General features: G+C 49.7%; 5 protein-coding genes across 5 annotated transcripts; 2 read left to right on the plus strand and 3 right to left on the minus strand.

Annotated features, from left to right (window-relative positions):
• Positions 1-713: 713 nt before the first annotated feature.
• Positions 714-1,621, plus strand: J7337_002733 (uncharacterized protein; the record flags this gene model as incomplete). Its single annotated transcript, XM_044820460.1, has 2 exons — positions 714-1,430; positions 1,490-1,621. The coding sequence occupies 2 exons, from the start codon at positions 714-716 to the stop codon at positions 1,619-1,621; spliced, it is 849 nt and encodes a 282-aa protein (XP_044684760.1).
• Positions 1,622-2,052: 431 nt separating this feature from the next.
• Positions 2,053-3,825, minus strand: J7337_002734 (uncharacterized protein; the record flags this gene model as incomplete). Its single annotated transcript, XM_044820461.1, has 1 exon — positions 2,053-3,825. The coding sequence occupies one exon, from the start codon at positions 3,823-3,825 to the stop codon at positions 2,053-2,055; it is 1,773 nt and encodes a 590-aa protein (XP_044684761.1).
• A 694-nt stretch (positions 3,826-4,519) lies between these two features.
• Positions 4,520-6,211, minus strand: MRH4 (RNA helicase; the record flags this gene model as incomplete). Its single annotated transcript, XM_044820462.1, has 1 exon — positions 4,520-6,211. The coding sequence occupies one exon, from the start codon at positions 6,209-6,211 to the stop codon at positions 4,520-4,522; it is 1,692 nt and encodes a 563-aa protein (XP_044684762.1).
• A 749-nt stretch (positions 6,212-6,960) lies between these two features.
• Positions 6,961-8,515, minus strand: J7337_002736 (uncharacterized protein; the record flags this gene model as incomplete). The annotated part of the gene is made up of 2 exons (XM_044820463.1): positions 6,961-8,234; positions 8,290-8,515. The coding sequence occupies 2 exons, from the start codon at positions 8,513-8,515 to the stop codon at positions 6,961-6,963; spliced, it is 1,500 nt and encodes a 499-aa protein (XP_044684763.1).
• A 2,339-nt stretch (positions 8,516-10,854) lies between these two features.
• On the plus strand, positions 10,855-12,288 carry J7337_002737 (uncharacterized protein; the record flags this gene model as incomplete). Its single annotated transcript, XM_044820464.1, is given in 3 exon segments — positions 10,855-10,924; positions 10,977-11,978; positions 11,996-12,288. The coding sequence occupies 3 exon segments, from the start codon at positions 10,855-10,857 to the stop codon at positions 12,286-12,288; spliced, it is 1,365 nt and encodes a 454-aa protein (XP_044684764.1).
• Positions 12,289-13,302: the final 1,014 nt, after the last annotated feature.

A 13,302-nucleotide genomic window follows, 5' to 3' on the forward strand; every position in this document is an offset into this window, starting at 1 on the left:
TGCGATTGGTCTTGTGTTCGTTCGTTGCTTTCGTTATCGAGGTCAAGGGTGGGAGTTGTTGTTAAATGTCGAGAAAATTGGTGGGGAGCAGCCGATACCGGCTAAAAGTTATCGCGTATGCGGCCTAGCGCGGATGCCACAGATGCGCAATAAGAGTCACACTGAGATTGAACGGATTCCTGGATTGATTGAGCTTGTGTCTATTGTCTTGAGTCAGACTCTTATCGGACGCAATCAATTGACTGACTGGAGACAAGGATCGCTGACGGTAAAAGCAAAACATTAATCATGTTGAAAAAAAGAAATCAAGCACTACTAGTAGAACACGTCAAACTCCCCATTTTCTCCCCATGCCTACCTATTCTGCTAAACTGTTAGCTGGTTTATTTCTTATTAAGGCAATTTTCTTTTACTTAGCTAGTTTAATATTATACATATATAATATTAAGCTTTATAAACTTTGATAATATAATAAGGATTAAGATATAATCGTTTGGATTATGTAGCAGACTACTACGGGAGGTACCTAGATTAGTACCTTACCTTGTCCTAGCTGTTACCCCTCCTACCCCACCAACCCCACCATTGACTAACATCCATCCATAGGTAGCTTCCAATCCGTATTTACGACCCAGCCAGCTCTTGATTCTGACATCTCTACCTCCGTCTTTTCAAAATTGGAATCATCAAGACGAACCCAACCCCCCAAAAATATGCAGCCCAACCATATCTCAGATCCGAACGAACCGTTCCCTAAGCCACAGGCGCTCGCCTCGGCCACAACGACACACTCGCAAAGCAGATTCCGCATCTCGACCCGCAAGCTACCCATCTCCAAAGCCGGTACAATCGACGCACTCACCGAAAAGATTGGCATTCCGATGCCCGAGATGATATTTGGCGAAAACGTCGTCGGAATTGAACATGTGCCTTCAGGCTGGTCCCTGAACTTCAACACTCCAGATGCCCTTGACGCCGTCGACAAGACAGATCGCCACATGCTCAAGGTTGCATATGCCCGAGACTGGGAGAGCACCCGAGAAGGCACCACACAGGGTATAAAGGAAGTTGTGAAGCCCTACGACTGGAGCTACTCGACGACATATACCGGTAGTATCGAAGCCTCGGCTTTGCAGTTTGCGCCTACCGACAAGGTGATCCCTATTGAGCTCCTGAAGCGTCGAGACCCCATCCTGTTCTTTGACGAAGTTATGCTGTATGAGAGTGAGCTGGACGACAACGGCATATCCATTTTCAGCGTCAAAGTCCGAGTACACGAGAAGCGCATGCTTTTGCTGTGTCGGTTGTTCATGCGCCTGGATAATGTTGTCCTGCGGATACGTGACACCAGGGTTTATGTCGATTTTGAGACTGACGAGGTTATTCGCGAATACTCGGCGCAAGAAGAGACCTACGAGAACGTCAAGAGGGTGAGTAGATTCATGGAAACGGTTTGGCCTCAGTCTTCCATGATGCAATACTGACTTAGGCCCTGCAGAAACTTCTCATGTCTGGAAGACTCCCAGACGACATTACAATCGCACTGAGAGATCCCAACGTCCTAGCTCCACTGCTGCCGCTTGTAGAGCATCGGGCAGAAGCTGTCAGCCCAAGTGCATGAAAACAAATCAGGACAGGAAAAGATGAACATCAAGTAACGGCGTTTCTGGAGTTGAGGCATATCACACATTACACAATGTGTAAGGAGCGGGATGAAACTCGCAAATCAATGATTTAGTTGTCTGGTTATAATAAGCCATCAGAGTCCTCTTTGGACACCCGCTGCAGACCACTTCGCCTTTTGACCCAACTATGAGATGACATCCATTCTTGCCCTCCCCACTGTACAATGAAATGCGAGCCCGAAACAGACATCATTCAGAAACATTCATGAAATACCCTGGCCCAGCGAACTGCCTTTGTGTAACTCCCAAGGGTTTGCTCGAAAACAGTTACTCCAACCCGCTAAACGACTCGGCCCTTTCCCTTGCATATTACTTATCGCCCTCATCTCATTCCTTGTGCTTTCCTTGGCTTCGCTTCGTTTGTGCTTCATCGCGCAAGTGGAGACGAACTCTGCGTAACCTCTTCAAAGTCAAGTTCCCACCGGTCAACCTCTTTGAACTTCCTTGCTGCTTGCTTAAGCTCATCAGCTGATGGAGTGCTTGCGTTCTCACCACTTCTGTTCTCAAAAGTATCGTCTGGGAGTGGCTGGAAACGACTGGTTTCGTGCTCATCCTCGTCTTCATCACTACCAGCATCATTTTCATTCTCCTTGTCCGATGACCGACGCGAGTAAGTCTGTGCATTGCGACCCGTTTGCTTGTCAGAGGTTGGTTGTCTGGGCTTAAGAGCCTGCGTTGGGCGCCCGGCTCGCGAACCTGGTCGCCTTGCGCCTCCGCGGCTAGTCGAGCGTCCGCCTCGTCTTCGGCGCGCAGCCCGGCCGTCAAGATACGATAGCTCATCCTCGTCCTCCCCGATACCGGATGTGTCATGCTCGTCGTCGCTTTCCAGTCCTAGTGGATCCCGCTGCTTCTTGTAATGGCGCTTCGGAAGTAGACTCGTCAAGTCGGCAGTTGTTATCTTTGGTGATGGTTGCTGACGTCGAGTTGTAGCCCGACCACGGGACTTCGATGCCTCTGCATAATTGGGAGAGTGTGTTAGAGAAGGAGGTGAAGAGACATCTGAAAAGTTATCAGTGCGAATAGGTGTTGTGGCGGAAGGTCTTCGGCGCCGCTTAGCCAAGGTATGAATATCAGGCCAGTTCACGTCTTCTGAATCACTACTGGCAGGTAGAGCCATGAGCTCCTCGTTATTGATGGGAGTAACAGGCCTATCCAGAAGTACCGGAGATGGTCCTAGGGGAGAATCGAGATCTGACAGTGAAGAATCGCTTGCATCATCAGAAATCACCTGGGGTGCAGGTCCCGCATCTTCCTCGGATTCCTCGCCCGCATCTCTCTCAATTCGCGACATCTTGTCAGGCCGATCGCTACTTGGTAATGCATCTTCACTCTTTCTTTTCCTGTGCTTCGGTCCTGCAGAGACTTCTGGAGAGACAGGAACCTCGATCTCCAGCTTGGTCTCGGGCTTTGTACGCCGTCGGCTGTTCAGAGGTGTCGACTCGGCTTCAGGCATAAAATCGTCCTCGTCTTCGCTCGCTGAACCCGGTTCCTGTCCTGCGGCATTTTCTTCCGGTCGAGGCTTTCGTGCAGTTCCAAGAATGCTCGGCTCTCGTGCCCGCCGCTTGAAGGCACCAAAGTGAAGTGTCGAGCTGATACTAGGTGTGTTGCCGCCACGGCTACTGGGCCTAATGGGAGGGTCGTTGCGCCCAATAATGCTGGATTGGCGTGGTCTGCGCCCGAAGTTGCTCAAGTTGAGAGAGGATGCATCAGCTGAGCGCAGTCCTAGTCGGGTATCGTCGCCCTCGAGCCCAAAACTATCGTCGAGATCGCCAAACACGCTATCCGCCAAATCTAGTCCAGTCGTGTCCCTTCTTCGAGTCGGCGTAGCTGTCACTCGTCTTCCAGCTTCAACTGAGCTTCCAGAATCTCCATCCTCAACATTGTTACTGGCTGTAGAAGTAGGATCCTCGTTGGCTAGCCTGTCTAGCGCTGCGTCGCGACGCCGATTTGCCGCGAGAACATCTTGCTCGTTGACGGTATTTGAATAAGCACCTGAAGATCGTGTCGTCCTCCTACGGCCTCTCTCGGGAGACTGGGTCGGTCGGGGAACTTGGTTGTCACTTGCATCGGGTGAAGGTGATCGTGCATGAGACTTGGCAGATTGTGCGGGTGCACGACGCGCGCGTTTAGCTCGAGGCATTGAGGTGACAGATCTGGAATATGTGTCGCAAGCAGGTTTTTCAATAGAAGTGGTAATTGAGATACTGTTTGCGACTTTGGACAAGAGCTTCTCGAGACAAATTCCGGGGGTCGGGTTTTGGGTGGGATGAGAGTATGCGAATAACCAACCTACCTTATGATGATGATATTGTGCGAATGGGGAAGAGAAACACGCCAAAGAAACGCGACGCGACACTGAAGGTACGTACCTAGCGGGAGCGACTCCATTACCTTGCCTTCCCTTAGGAGGTACCTAGTACCTACAGTACTCCGTAGTAGTGGATATAGTACCTGCTCCGTACATACAGGTTCTGAGGTCCAATGGCCCAGGCCACCAAACAACAACCTAGCGCATTGACCCCACAGAAGCTTGACGATCAGTATGGTTTGGTAGTTAGAGCCGCTTACCTCTTAAATTGAACTGCATTATTCAGATGATGTACGACAGATTCGCGATTTTCGTGATCTTATTAGGTAGGTACTTACCTTAGGTACATAAATCATCAAATGCTTAGATATTGTAAATTTCGTCTATTGAGATATTCATAAAAATCTTGACACATGTAGGTATGTAGATACACTCAATCCAACCCAATAACCTTGTAATCTTACATATTCATCCAATTACTCCATTCATTGTACAAGATGCATAAAATGAAACAGCATAGCGATGTTTAAATCAGGGCCTGTCCTCTGAACATGCTGTTCTTGACCTCTGCGACAACATCCTTTCTGTCGTCGTTACCAACAAGCACAATGCCACGACCACGTCGACCCATTCGTCCGGCACGACCAAGTCGGTGGATAAAGTCAATGGTTGTATGAGGAACATCGTATAGAATCACATGACGGACTGCAAGGGTATCAATACCCCTGGAGGCCAAGTCTGTAACGACCAGGACTCTCACGTTGGCCAGTGATCGAGCCTTGGAGGCAATTGACGGGGTTGGGATTCTAAGAGGCGCGGGAGAAGTAAAAGTCTCCAGAACTTCGCCGTGGCGCTTCTCAGGTGTATCCCTGTGGAGAGCCTCGGCATTGATTCCCTTCTCTCTGAGGTAGTTCGCCAATTCCTCGGTCTTTTCCCGCTCGTTGACGAAAACCATTATGCGGCGAACATCAACCTCGCCCTTTACTGGTCCCTCGTGACTGGCAGACTCACGGCCGATGGAGTATATAGCATCGGCACAAGCGAGATCCTTCCTGTTGCGGTAGGGTTCCCGGGAAACGTCAACAACGCCTAACTGGACACGTCGAGGGATAGCGTGGAGGTTGGGTGTGGTGATTCGGACCATCTTGGGGTAGTTGGTGGCGAGGAAGTTGTTGAGTTTGCGGGGAATCGTGGCTGAACAACAGACAAACTGTTTCATGGAAGGTAGCGCTCGTTCGACAATACTGGTGGTGACTGGAGCAAAACTTCGGTCGAAAAGAGAGTCTGCCTCGTCGACGATTAGATGAGATACGCGGGAAAGTATATTGGGATCTGAATCGGCAATCGATGCGAGAAGATGAGGCGTCGAGACGATGACATCAACTCCCCTGGGTCCGTAGAGGTTACGCTGGATCTGCTGGGGTTTCAAATCCGAAGAGAGGAGTTCTGTCTTGAACTTGGCCACGTGTGATAGAGCTTTGGATACTTTTGTGACCTGGTGCGCAAGTTCCGCCGTGGGCACAAGGACGACAACCTTGGGGCGAGCCATGGTAGGATGTGGCTCGTCAAATGGCTTGCCCTTGGAATGGCCCTCCAGTTGTCGTTGCTTCTCTAATTCCCACCGTTCACGGTAGGCCTTTAGCTCAGGGTCCTCTGCTTCGGCAGTCTTGAGAGCATCGATAGCCGGCAACAGATAGGCCAAAGTCTTCCCGGAACCAGTCTCTGCCGCTAATAAGAACGACCTCATCTCTTCTGTTGGCCTTTTCAAGTCGTCTGGGCTTCTTTGTCCTAGCAAAGCGGGTATCGCTAGTCGCTGCACAGGGGTTGGCTTGATATCTGTCATGCCCTTAAAGAGCTCTTCATTGACGGCGACTTGAAGGGAGGGGATGAGATCAAAGTTATCGAACGTCTCGTAGTCGGTCATGCTTTCCTTCATCACTGTTCGCTTTCCGTACGAGACTGTAGCCAGGGCCCTCTGCATCTTGAGCGCCTTTCGGTCGTCTCCGTCTCTTGGCTCTCCTCTCCTGTTTTCCCTCTCTCTTGCCTTTCCTCCATTGCCATCTTTTCCTCCTATCCCACGATGCGGTCTGGCTCTCCGGCCAGGATCAATATTGGCATATTTCTTGTTCATTCCTCCAAATGGACCTGGGGCTTCACGCCGTTGGCGCCGGTCGTCGCGAGACGGAGGCGGTCGATCAACTCGATCTGAGAGAACCATGCGCGAGGGGCGAGGTTTGAAATGCTGCGAAGACAGGCGCTGGCTAATGCATGTTTGTAGAGATGGACGTGCAGCTGTAGTCGGCCGAGATAAACGGATACAAACCGAGCAAACCGAGCTCGTTGCTATGCGCTGCATAATTGCCGGTGTCATGCGATGAAAACAACTGTGTTGCAGAATTATTCTTGGTGACAATATGATACTGATCAATGGTTGAGTTTTCTTTTTTTTTTTTTCAGTTGAAGTCGGACCTCGGAGTCTTTTTCGCCGATGCAGATAGACACCCCGCATGCTCCCTACTACCTAGGTAGGTAGGTTCAGGTACTTAATTACCTATCTCACCTCATACTCCGGATACAATACGAAGACAACATACAATAAGTACATAACAAATCGTGCTCATTGGTTTAATATTCGCATCGACAAAATAGAAATGCTTCCTAGTGGCTCCTAGGGCTCGTATAGGTTTCTACTGTCCATTGCTCATGGCCCTGTTATGTTATCAATCCTCCTCGGTTCGTACACGTACAGTTGCTGTTTATCCCTGCATCGTCGATGACCTTCCTATCCTTTATTATGAAAACTACCCAATCAAGCCCAAAGCCAGAATCAATGTTAGAGGGTTACTACTCCTAGTGGTCGGCCGCCTGCCACCACCCTATCCCAAGGGCGACAGCGAGGGCTCCCGCTGTAATGATTCTGAGGCATCATTGTTAAGAAGCATTCTTTCCGGCATGTCAAGTAGGTACTCACAAAGGCACAACACTGCCACGCGGCGGTGCTTTAGAAGGATCCCCTGAAGCCGCCGTTTTCATGATATCTTTGCCGATAATTGGATCTGCTGTTGGTTGTGGCTCTTTTGAGGATTGAGCTGCTTCGGACTCGGGGGTTCTGGACGATTCATTTCGCACAGATTTACCGATCGATGGCGTATCGGTATCCGTAGATGGGCTGTCGATCGCTTGGGAGATCGCAGCCGCCGGGGTATCTGCAGCCGTGGTGGCGCTGGAGGCCTTATCGTGTTGGGTATTCTGGGCCTCATAACTTTCAACTTGAGATGCTGACTCGCCATCGGCTCTCGTACTGGGTTTTACCTCTGGGGTCTTCATTACGACAGCTTCATCTTCCTCGCTAGGGGGTGACTTTTGCCCGACCGGCTTGCTCTTGGAGTTGGGATTCGGTAGCGATACAACGGCGGGGCCTGCGGATTGCTTGCTTGAAGCAGGCTTGGGCTCCTCTTCGATCGAGCCTAGAGATACTAAGGAACGAGTTCGCCCGAAACTATGAGAAGGTCTGCTGTCTCGTCTCCTGGTGACTGTGGGACTTAAAGACGTGGGCGACAGACACAAGTCATCGTTAGAATCCAGACTGGTCCTTCTAGATGAGATTACACGAGGTGACAGAGGAATGTCCTCGAGATGGGTGTGGTCTTCTCCAAGGTGAGTCTGAATTGTCCGAATGGCATCAAGGATTGAGCCGCGATCGGAAGGGAAGGTTTCTAGTGTAGGGTCGTTGACGTCAATGTCGGAAGATTCGCTGTGCTTCGGTTTGACCCTTGAACTTTGGCCTAGGCTATTGACTGCGATCGGAGTCGAGTCTGGCTCTTCTTCAAAATCATAAGCACTAAGGCACTCGTGTGCAAACAGTGGCATTTTCATTTCCTCAGAGTCCTCCTTCACATCGTTTCCGAGCGTTTCGTGCGCCAAAAGAGGTGCCTTGAATGCCTCTACTTCTGCTTCCTCCTTGGACTCATTGCCTAGAGTTTCATGCGCCAACAACGGTATCTCGCTGTCCTCGGTTTCTTCTTCGACGTCTTTACCTGGGGACTCGTGTGCAAGTAATGGAACCTTGAAATCTTCCGCGTTCTCGCCGACTGATTCTGCTTCTATAGATATTGAAGGGAGCTGACTGGCAGGGTTCAGACTGATCGCTGGCGTATCGACGCCGGCTGGTGCGATCTGCTCTTCAGCTGGCTTTTCAGGTGCACGTATAACATTGTTCTGATTTCCGGAATCATCGGTTGCTTAGGAACAAAATATCAGGGAGCAGATCGGGATAGGGAACGGCTCTGAACTCACCGGTAGGATAGTTCTCGGCTAGAGCCCAGTTGTCATGACCTATGCAGAGCTTGAACTGGTAATCCCGATCGGGTTCCAGCATAACCTCGGACTCAAAAGCATGGTCTCCGTTTTGGTCAATAGTATATTCCATCTCTTGAAGTTGCCATTGTGGGTCAGTAAAGGAGCCTGCAAGGAAGACAGGAGGTGAAGTCCCAGGCTTCTTGTAGGTAATTGTACATGGCATTTTGGAGGACATTGTGGGCAGCAGGTTGAGCCGAAAGTGCACTGATACAGTAAGTAATTCGCAGCCGGGACAGAAGCGTGGTCAAAATGCATACGCGGATGAAAAGTTAAACGATGAGGCAAAGGCGTGAGTAAAGCAAATCGCAGGTTTCTAAAAAGGTCACTGAGTTGGCATCGATGCTCTGATTTCGGAGCGCGCGAGAATCGAACGACGGACAGGGATGGATTGGATGGATGTTCGTACCTCTGTCGACACAGGGTTATGATCCAGAGATCGATATAACAGGATCACAACGCATTGACAGTAGGTCGAAAAAGCGCGACACGTGAGAAAAATGAGGGAAACTACCTAGGTTAAGGTGAGGTGAGGTGAGGTATAGAATGACGAAAGAAAGAAAGTCAGAAAGGCTAATAATGGAAGTTGGGTGAAGACATGAGTGTGGAGGAGAAGGGAGGGAGGAGGCGGGATGACGACAGCCGAAGGTCAAATGCAACACCAACCTGGAGCTGGAGCTGGAGCTTTGAGGTCGATCGATGCCTTTGGACTTTGTGAGGAGCAAGGCACCTATTAATTGACAGTCGAGGGACCAATCTCAAGGACAAGAAGACAAGGGAGAGTAACGGAATAAGACGTTGGAGTCTGCCGTTGTGGCCTAATACATAAACACGTGAGTTTGCATTGACTTTTCCAAGTCACTTTTAGTTGAGGTACTGGTCTCAGTAGTATTACTACTAGGTAGGTACCTTATGGAACCTACGTACACCGGGCGAGGATACTTATTAGGTACCCCCTAGAACATGGATGTGCTGGGTAGACGTCATTAAGCTCAATGGGCGAGAGATGAGGGGGCAGAGAACTGTAATTCGTAATCAAAGAAGTGGCTAGTGACTGGATCTCATCCATGTACATAAGAAACTCACTCTCGTATGTTCTACCGTAACTAAAAGGCGTTCAGTAATCCATAACCCTTTGCTCAACTCAGTACCAAGCTTGGTGCCGACCTAGTCGAAGGCTACTACGCTGTAATCCGGGGTTGATCACGATCTACAGTGACGACAGGTCTTTACTAATCTTGTAGTTTACCAATCAGCTTTGGTGCCTCGTTTTATATTTCATAGCCGCCGATTCGATGCACGGGCAACGAGATACCTCTCCGTCTCCTTGGCAATTGGTTATATCGCAGTTGATCTCTTGATCCGATTTGACTCTTTTGCATTATATCACTGGCAAAAAGATCCCTTTTTGAGTTCATGCACGTCAATCAACGGGAGCAGGGAAGAAATCAGCAACTACCCGTGGGTTGCGAATACATAATCAGTCCGTACATACGATGCCCCAGCACTTAGGTTGTGAGACTTAAGGTAGGTGTACCTTACCTATGCGCTTGTGGGTAGACTACGGTGAACCGTGCGCCCCCGCATTCCAACCGTTTTCAAGGTGTCGAAGCGAGTTTTATGAGCATGTCTCTGTCTTCCTCTGCTGTAAACAGCCCAAGCGATTGGCGTTCAGGACTTGAAGCCATCACGCTGGTCTGGACCTCCAGTTCTCAAAATATTTGTGTGCTGCTTGCTTGCTTGCTTCCTTGCTTGCCTGCCTGCCTGCCCGAGTAGGCATCACGAGATTCTTTATCCGCCAACCCCACTACCTAAGGTACCCAACTCAACCTTGCACTATCCAAAGCCAATTCAAGAGCAGTCATTTCATTTTAGAGATCAGACGGGGAATGTGATAAGACGGTGTATCTACCTAAGTATCTAGTACTTCGTATAGGTACCTGATTACCAATTGTGTTACCAAGGCACTGCTATATTTGTTTCTGGTTTGCAACCTCTTTATTATGCATTTCTCAGCTTAAGGCGGCTCACTTCACTTCAATGACTGAATGAAGCTCAACCACCAACCCCCACAGATTGCCATGGAGGATAACTCTCTCCGCTGACGCAGACGCTAAAACGAGGATGGCCCCACTTCCCAGGAGGCTCTTTCGGCGGCTCTTCCCACTGAGTAGCCCCACCTTTAACCTACACTGCCTTACCTTACGGCATGGAGGGGGATGAAAAATTGAGAATGGAAATTACCTACCGTTGCCAGCTTCTGACCTCATCGTTCACGGCGAAAACACAACCTCTCACATGCATGCTTACCTACTCACGCAACCTGCGCATTCAAAGAACCCTTCTCTAATACAACCTTCATTTTAGTCGCATAAGAACTACTCAACCTTATCTTTTCTGCTCCATCTGTTGTACATCTAGACTCCATCATCAGCAGACTGGCCTTTTTTCTTGTGTCGCATTTCATTCATCTCGTCGAATCACTCAAAACATATACCCAGCAATATGTCGATTCCACCTCAACTCATCCGCGTAAAGCGCAAGCGTGACGATGAATCTCCTGTGACCTTTCTACGTACGCCTTATTCCACTGCGCGCTCACTATTGCACAATCTAACTCGATCCAGAGTTTGACGAGGGCGCAAAACGCCATCGAAGTGATAGCAAATGGGTCTATCAAAGGAGGCACCCCGGCCCTCAGTCCCCAACGATAGAGAACCCATCACCGTCTCTTCGTGATGCCAAGCCAGTCATTCATGTCTCGGGACCAAGCGATAATGCACCACCAATACAGAAGAGCGTCGACCCTGATGATGCCGCCCCTATAACGGACACCAAATCAGTCGAACCCTCCCAGGGCACCGAACCACGACGCTTTCACATATCGAGGAAGATGATGATGGCCTCTAATGCAGCGCAACCATCAGGTGCTGGCCTAAATAAGCGAGCACGCTACGGACCTGCTGTCTTTGTCGAACGAAGTCGTGCAAAAGCCAGTCAACGAGCCTCTCAGGTTATGAAGACCATCCAGGCATCTATGACAGTACCGAAATTGCAACCAAGTCAAGACATAACGATGTCTTCGGATGCCTCGTCCGAACTGCGGCCTCCAGAGGAGCCACCACAGCAGGAGCGACGACTTAAAAAGCCAGCAGCGAGGAGCAGACAGAACTCTCCTCTTCCTGGCCCCAACACACGGTCGCCTCTCCCAACTTCCATTATGAGTCCACACAAGCAAGATTTATCAAAGATAACTGCTGACATGAACGACTGGGTTATGAAAGAGATTGGGGCTAATCTCGAAGATATGGAACAGGAAAAGCAAAGAGTAGCCAGATTCAAGCCTAAAGCTCCAGCTAAGAGATACCAGGAGCGTCACCCAGAAGTGGCTGCAAGCACATCGGAGCCAAACGATGTCAGCATGAATATGGGTGAGAGTGAGGCGGAGGACGACGACGATTGGGTCATTGAGGAATACGTCCGCATCCCTGCACATGCCATGACTGTCGATGTGGCACCAACCGACGTTGGCGTGTTGGTTCTTGATGGAAAAGAGGAGAGCAACCTATTTTACGGCCCTGATCGTGATGAAGACGAGGACCTGGACGAAGATGACGAGGATGAGAATGGTAAGCCTACTGGCTAGTCTCGGGCAAACCCACCGAGCGTGAAGAACTGAGAACCAAGACTAACAAAGCAAACTTGCTAGCCGAGAACTACTACACAGCTGACTATCCAGAAGACGAGGTAGAGTCAGATGATGAATACGGACGCCATCCTTATGGCTATCGGAATGGAAATGCATCAGACGACGAAGAGTTTGACAGCATGTACTATGACGAAAGCGACAATGACATGGTCCTCGACGGCGACGGTGACGACGATGCCACCATGGCTCGTATCAGGACCTATATGAAGCACAGCAAAGCCTTTCGATAGAAGCGCCTAGATAGAGAAACAAACTAGTCTAAAGATTTTGAGGCGTAAGACTTTCAGCCCAGCAGCAACAAATCTACATGTCCCATCATGTTGATCACCACAAGCAGATCTCACACGCCCTCGCCGTCAACAGCCAACAGACAATGTAGGATGGCCGACCCCCCGGACTTCTCTACCTCGCATTATTATCCAGAGGTCCCTTATTGTGTAAGCCACAACGGTGTACCCCTGAGGCATGACACCTTCATCATTTGTCGCACTAGCCAAACGTGCATTTCAAATCAAACACCAACAATAGATGCAGAGCTCCCGATCTGCCATAGCCAGTCGTCTTTTGTCGACCTAATAGGCTTGGAGGATCCGTCACACGGTGGACGTTGTCCATTCTTTGCCAGCGCCAAGGGGGAGGAGGGTGTTTGATTGTGAAATACACCAGTATCGAGATAATGACTGGTTTGATCGCCAGGATTATGTCGCATACCCCACGATATGTGTCGAAGCCTGTCGGTGCCGGGGTTCTGGCATCTAACCATGCTCGGAGAAGGGTTCTTGCATCTACACACCGTCTAGATACACCGTCCTTGAGACACGTGCCATGTCCGAGATGGGACCTTCAGGCCCTGCACTAGTGGCCTGAACTGTGTTACCCTGTGGGGATCTACATGTTTGCCTTCGCTTTATCAAAGCAGACGCGAAATGCCGAAGGAACTGACTTGAATTCTTGGCATCCGCTTATCGGGGAAAGGGGTGCAGGCAGTAGCTTTAAGATTATAAGCCTGCAGAGCATGACATCTACATCTGAGCTTAAGCTTATTATAGTCAAATGTCAAGTGAATCACAATAGATTTAAGATACAGAAGCTTTGTGCCAAGACATGGAAGAATACAATACACTTGGCGTGGTATTAGCAACTGAGGTGTTTGTTATGCCGCTTCTACCATGTTATGGCCTCTGCTATATCCATTGGTCTCATTATATTGGGGGACTTAATCGTGATTCGTCTAATAGTACAAA

Source organism: Fusarium musae, chromosome 2, assembly GCF_019915245.1.
Source record: "Fusarium musae strain F31 chromosome 2, whole genome shotgun sequence".
Lineage (NCBI taxonomy): Eukaryota > Fungi > Ascomycota > Sordariomycetes > Hypocreales > Nectriaceae > Fusarium > Fusarium musae.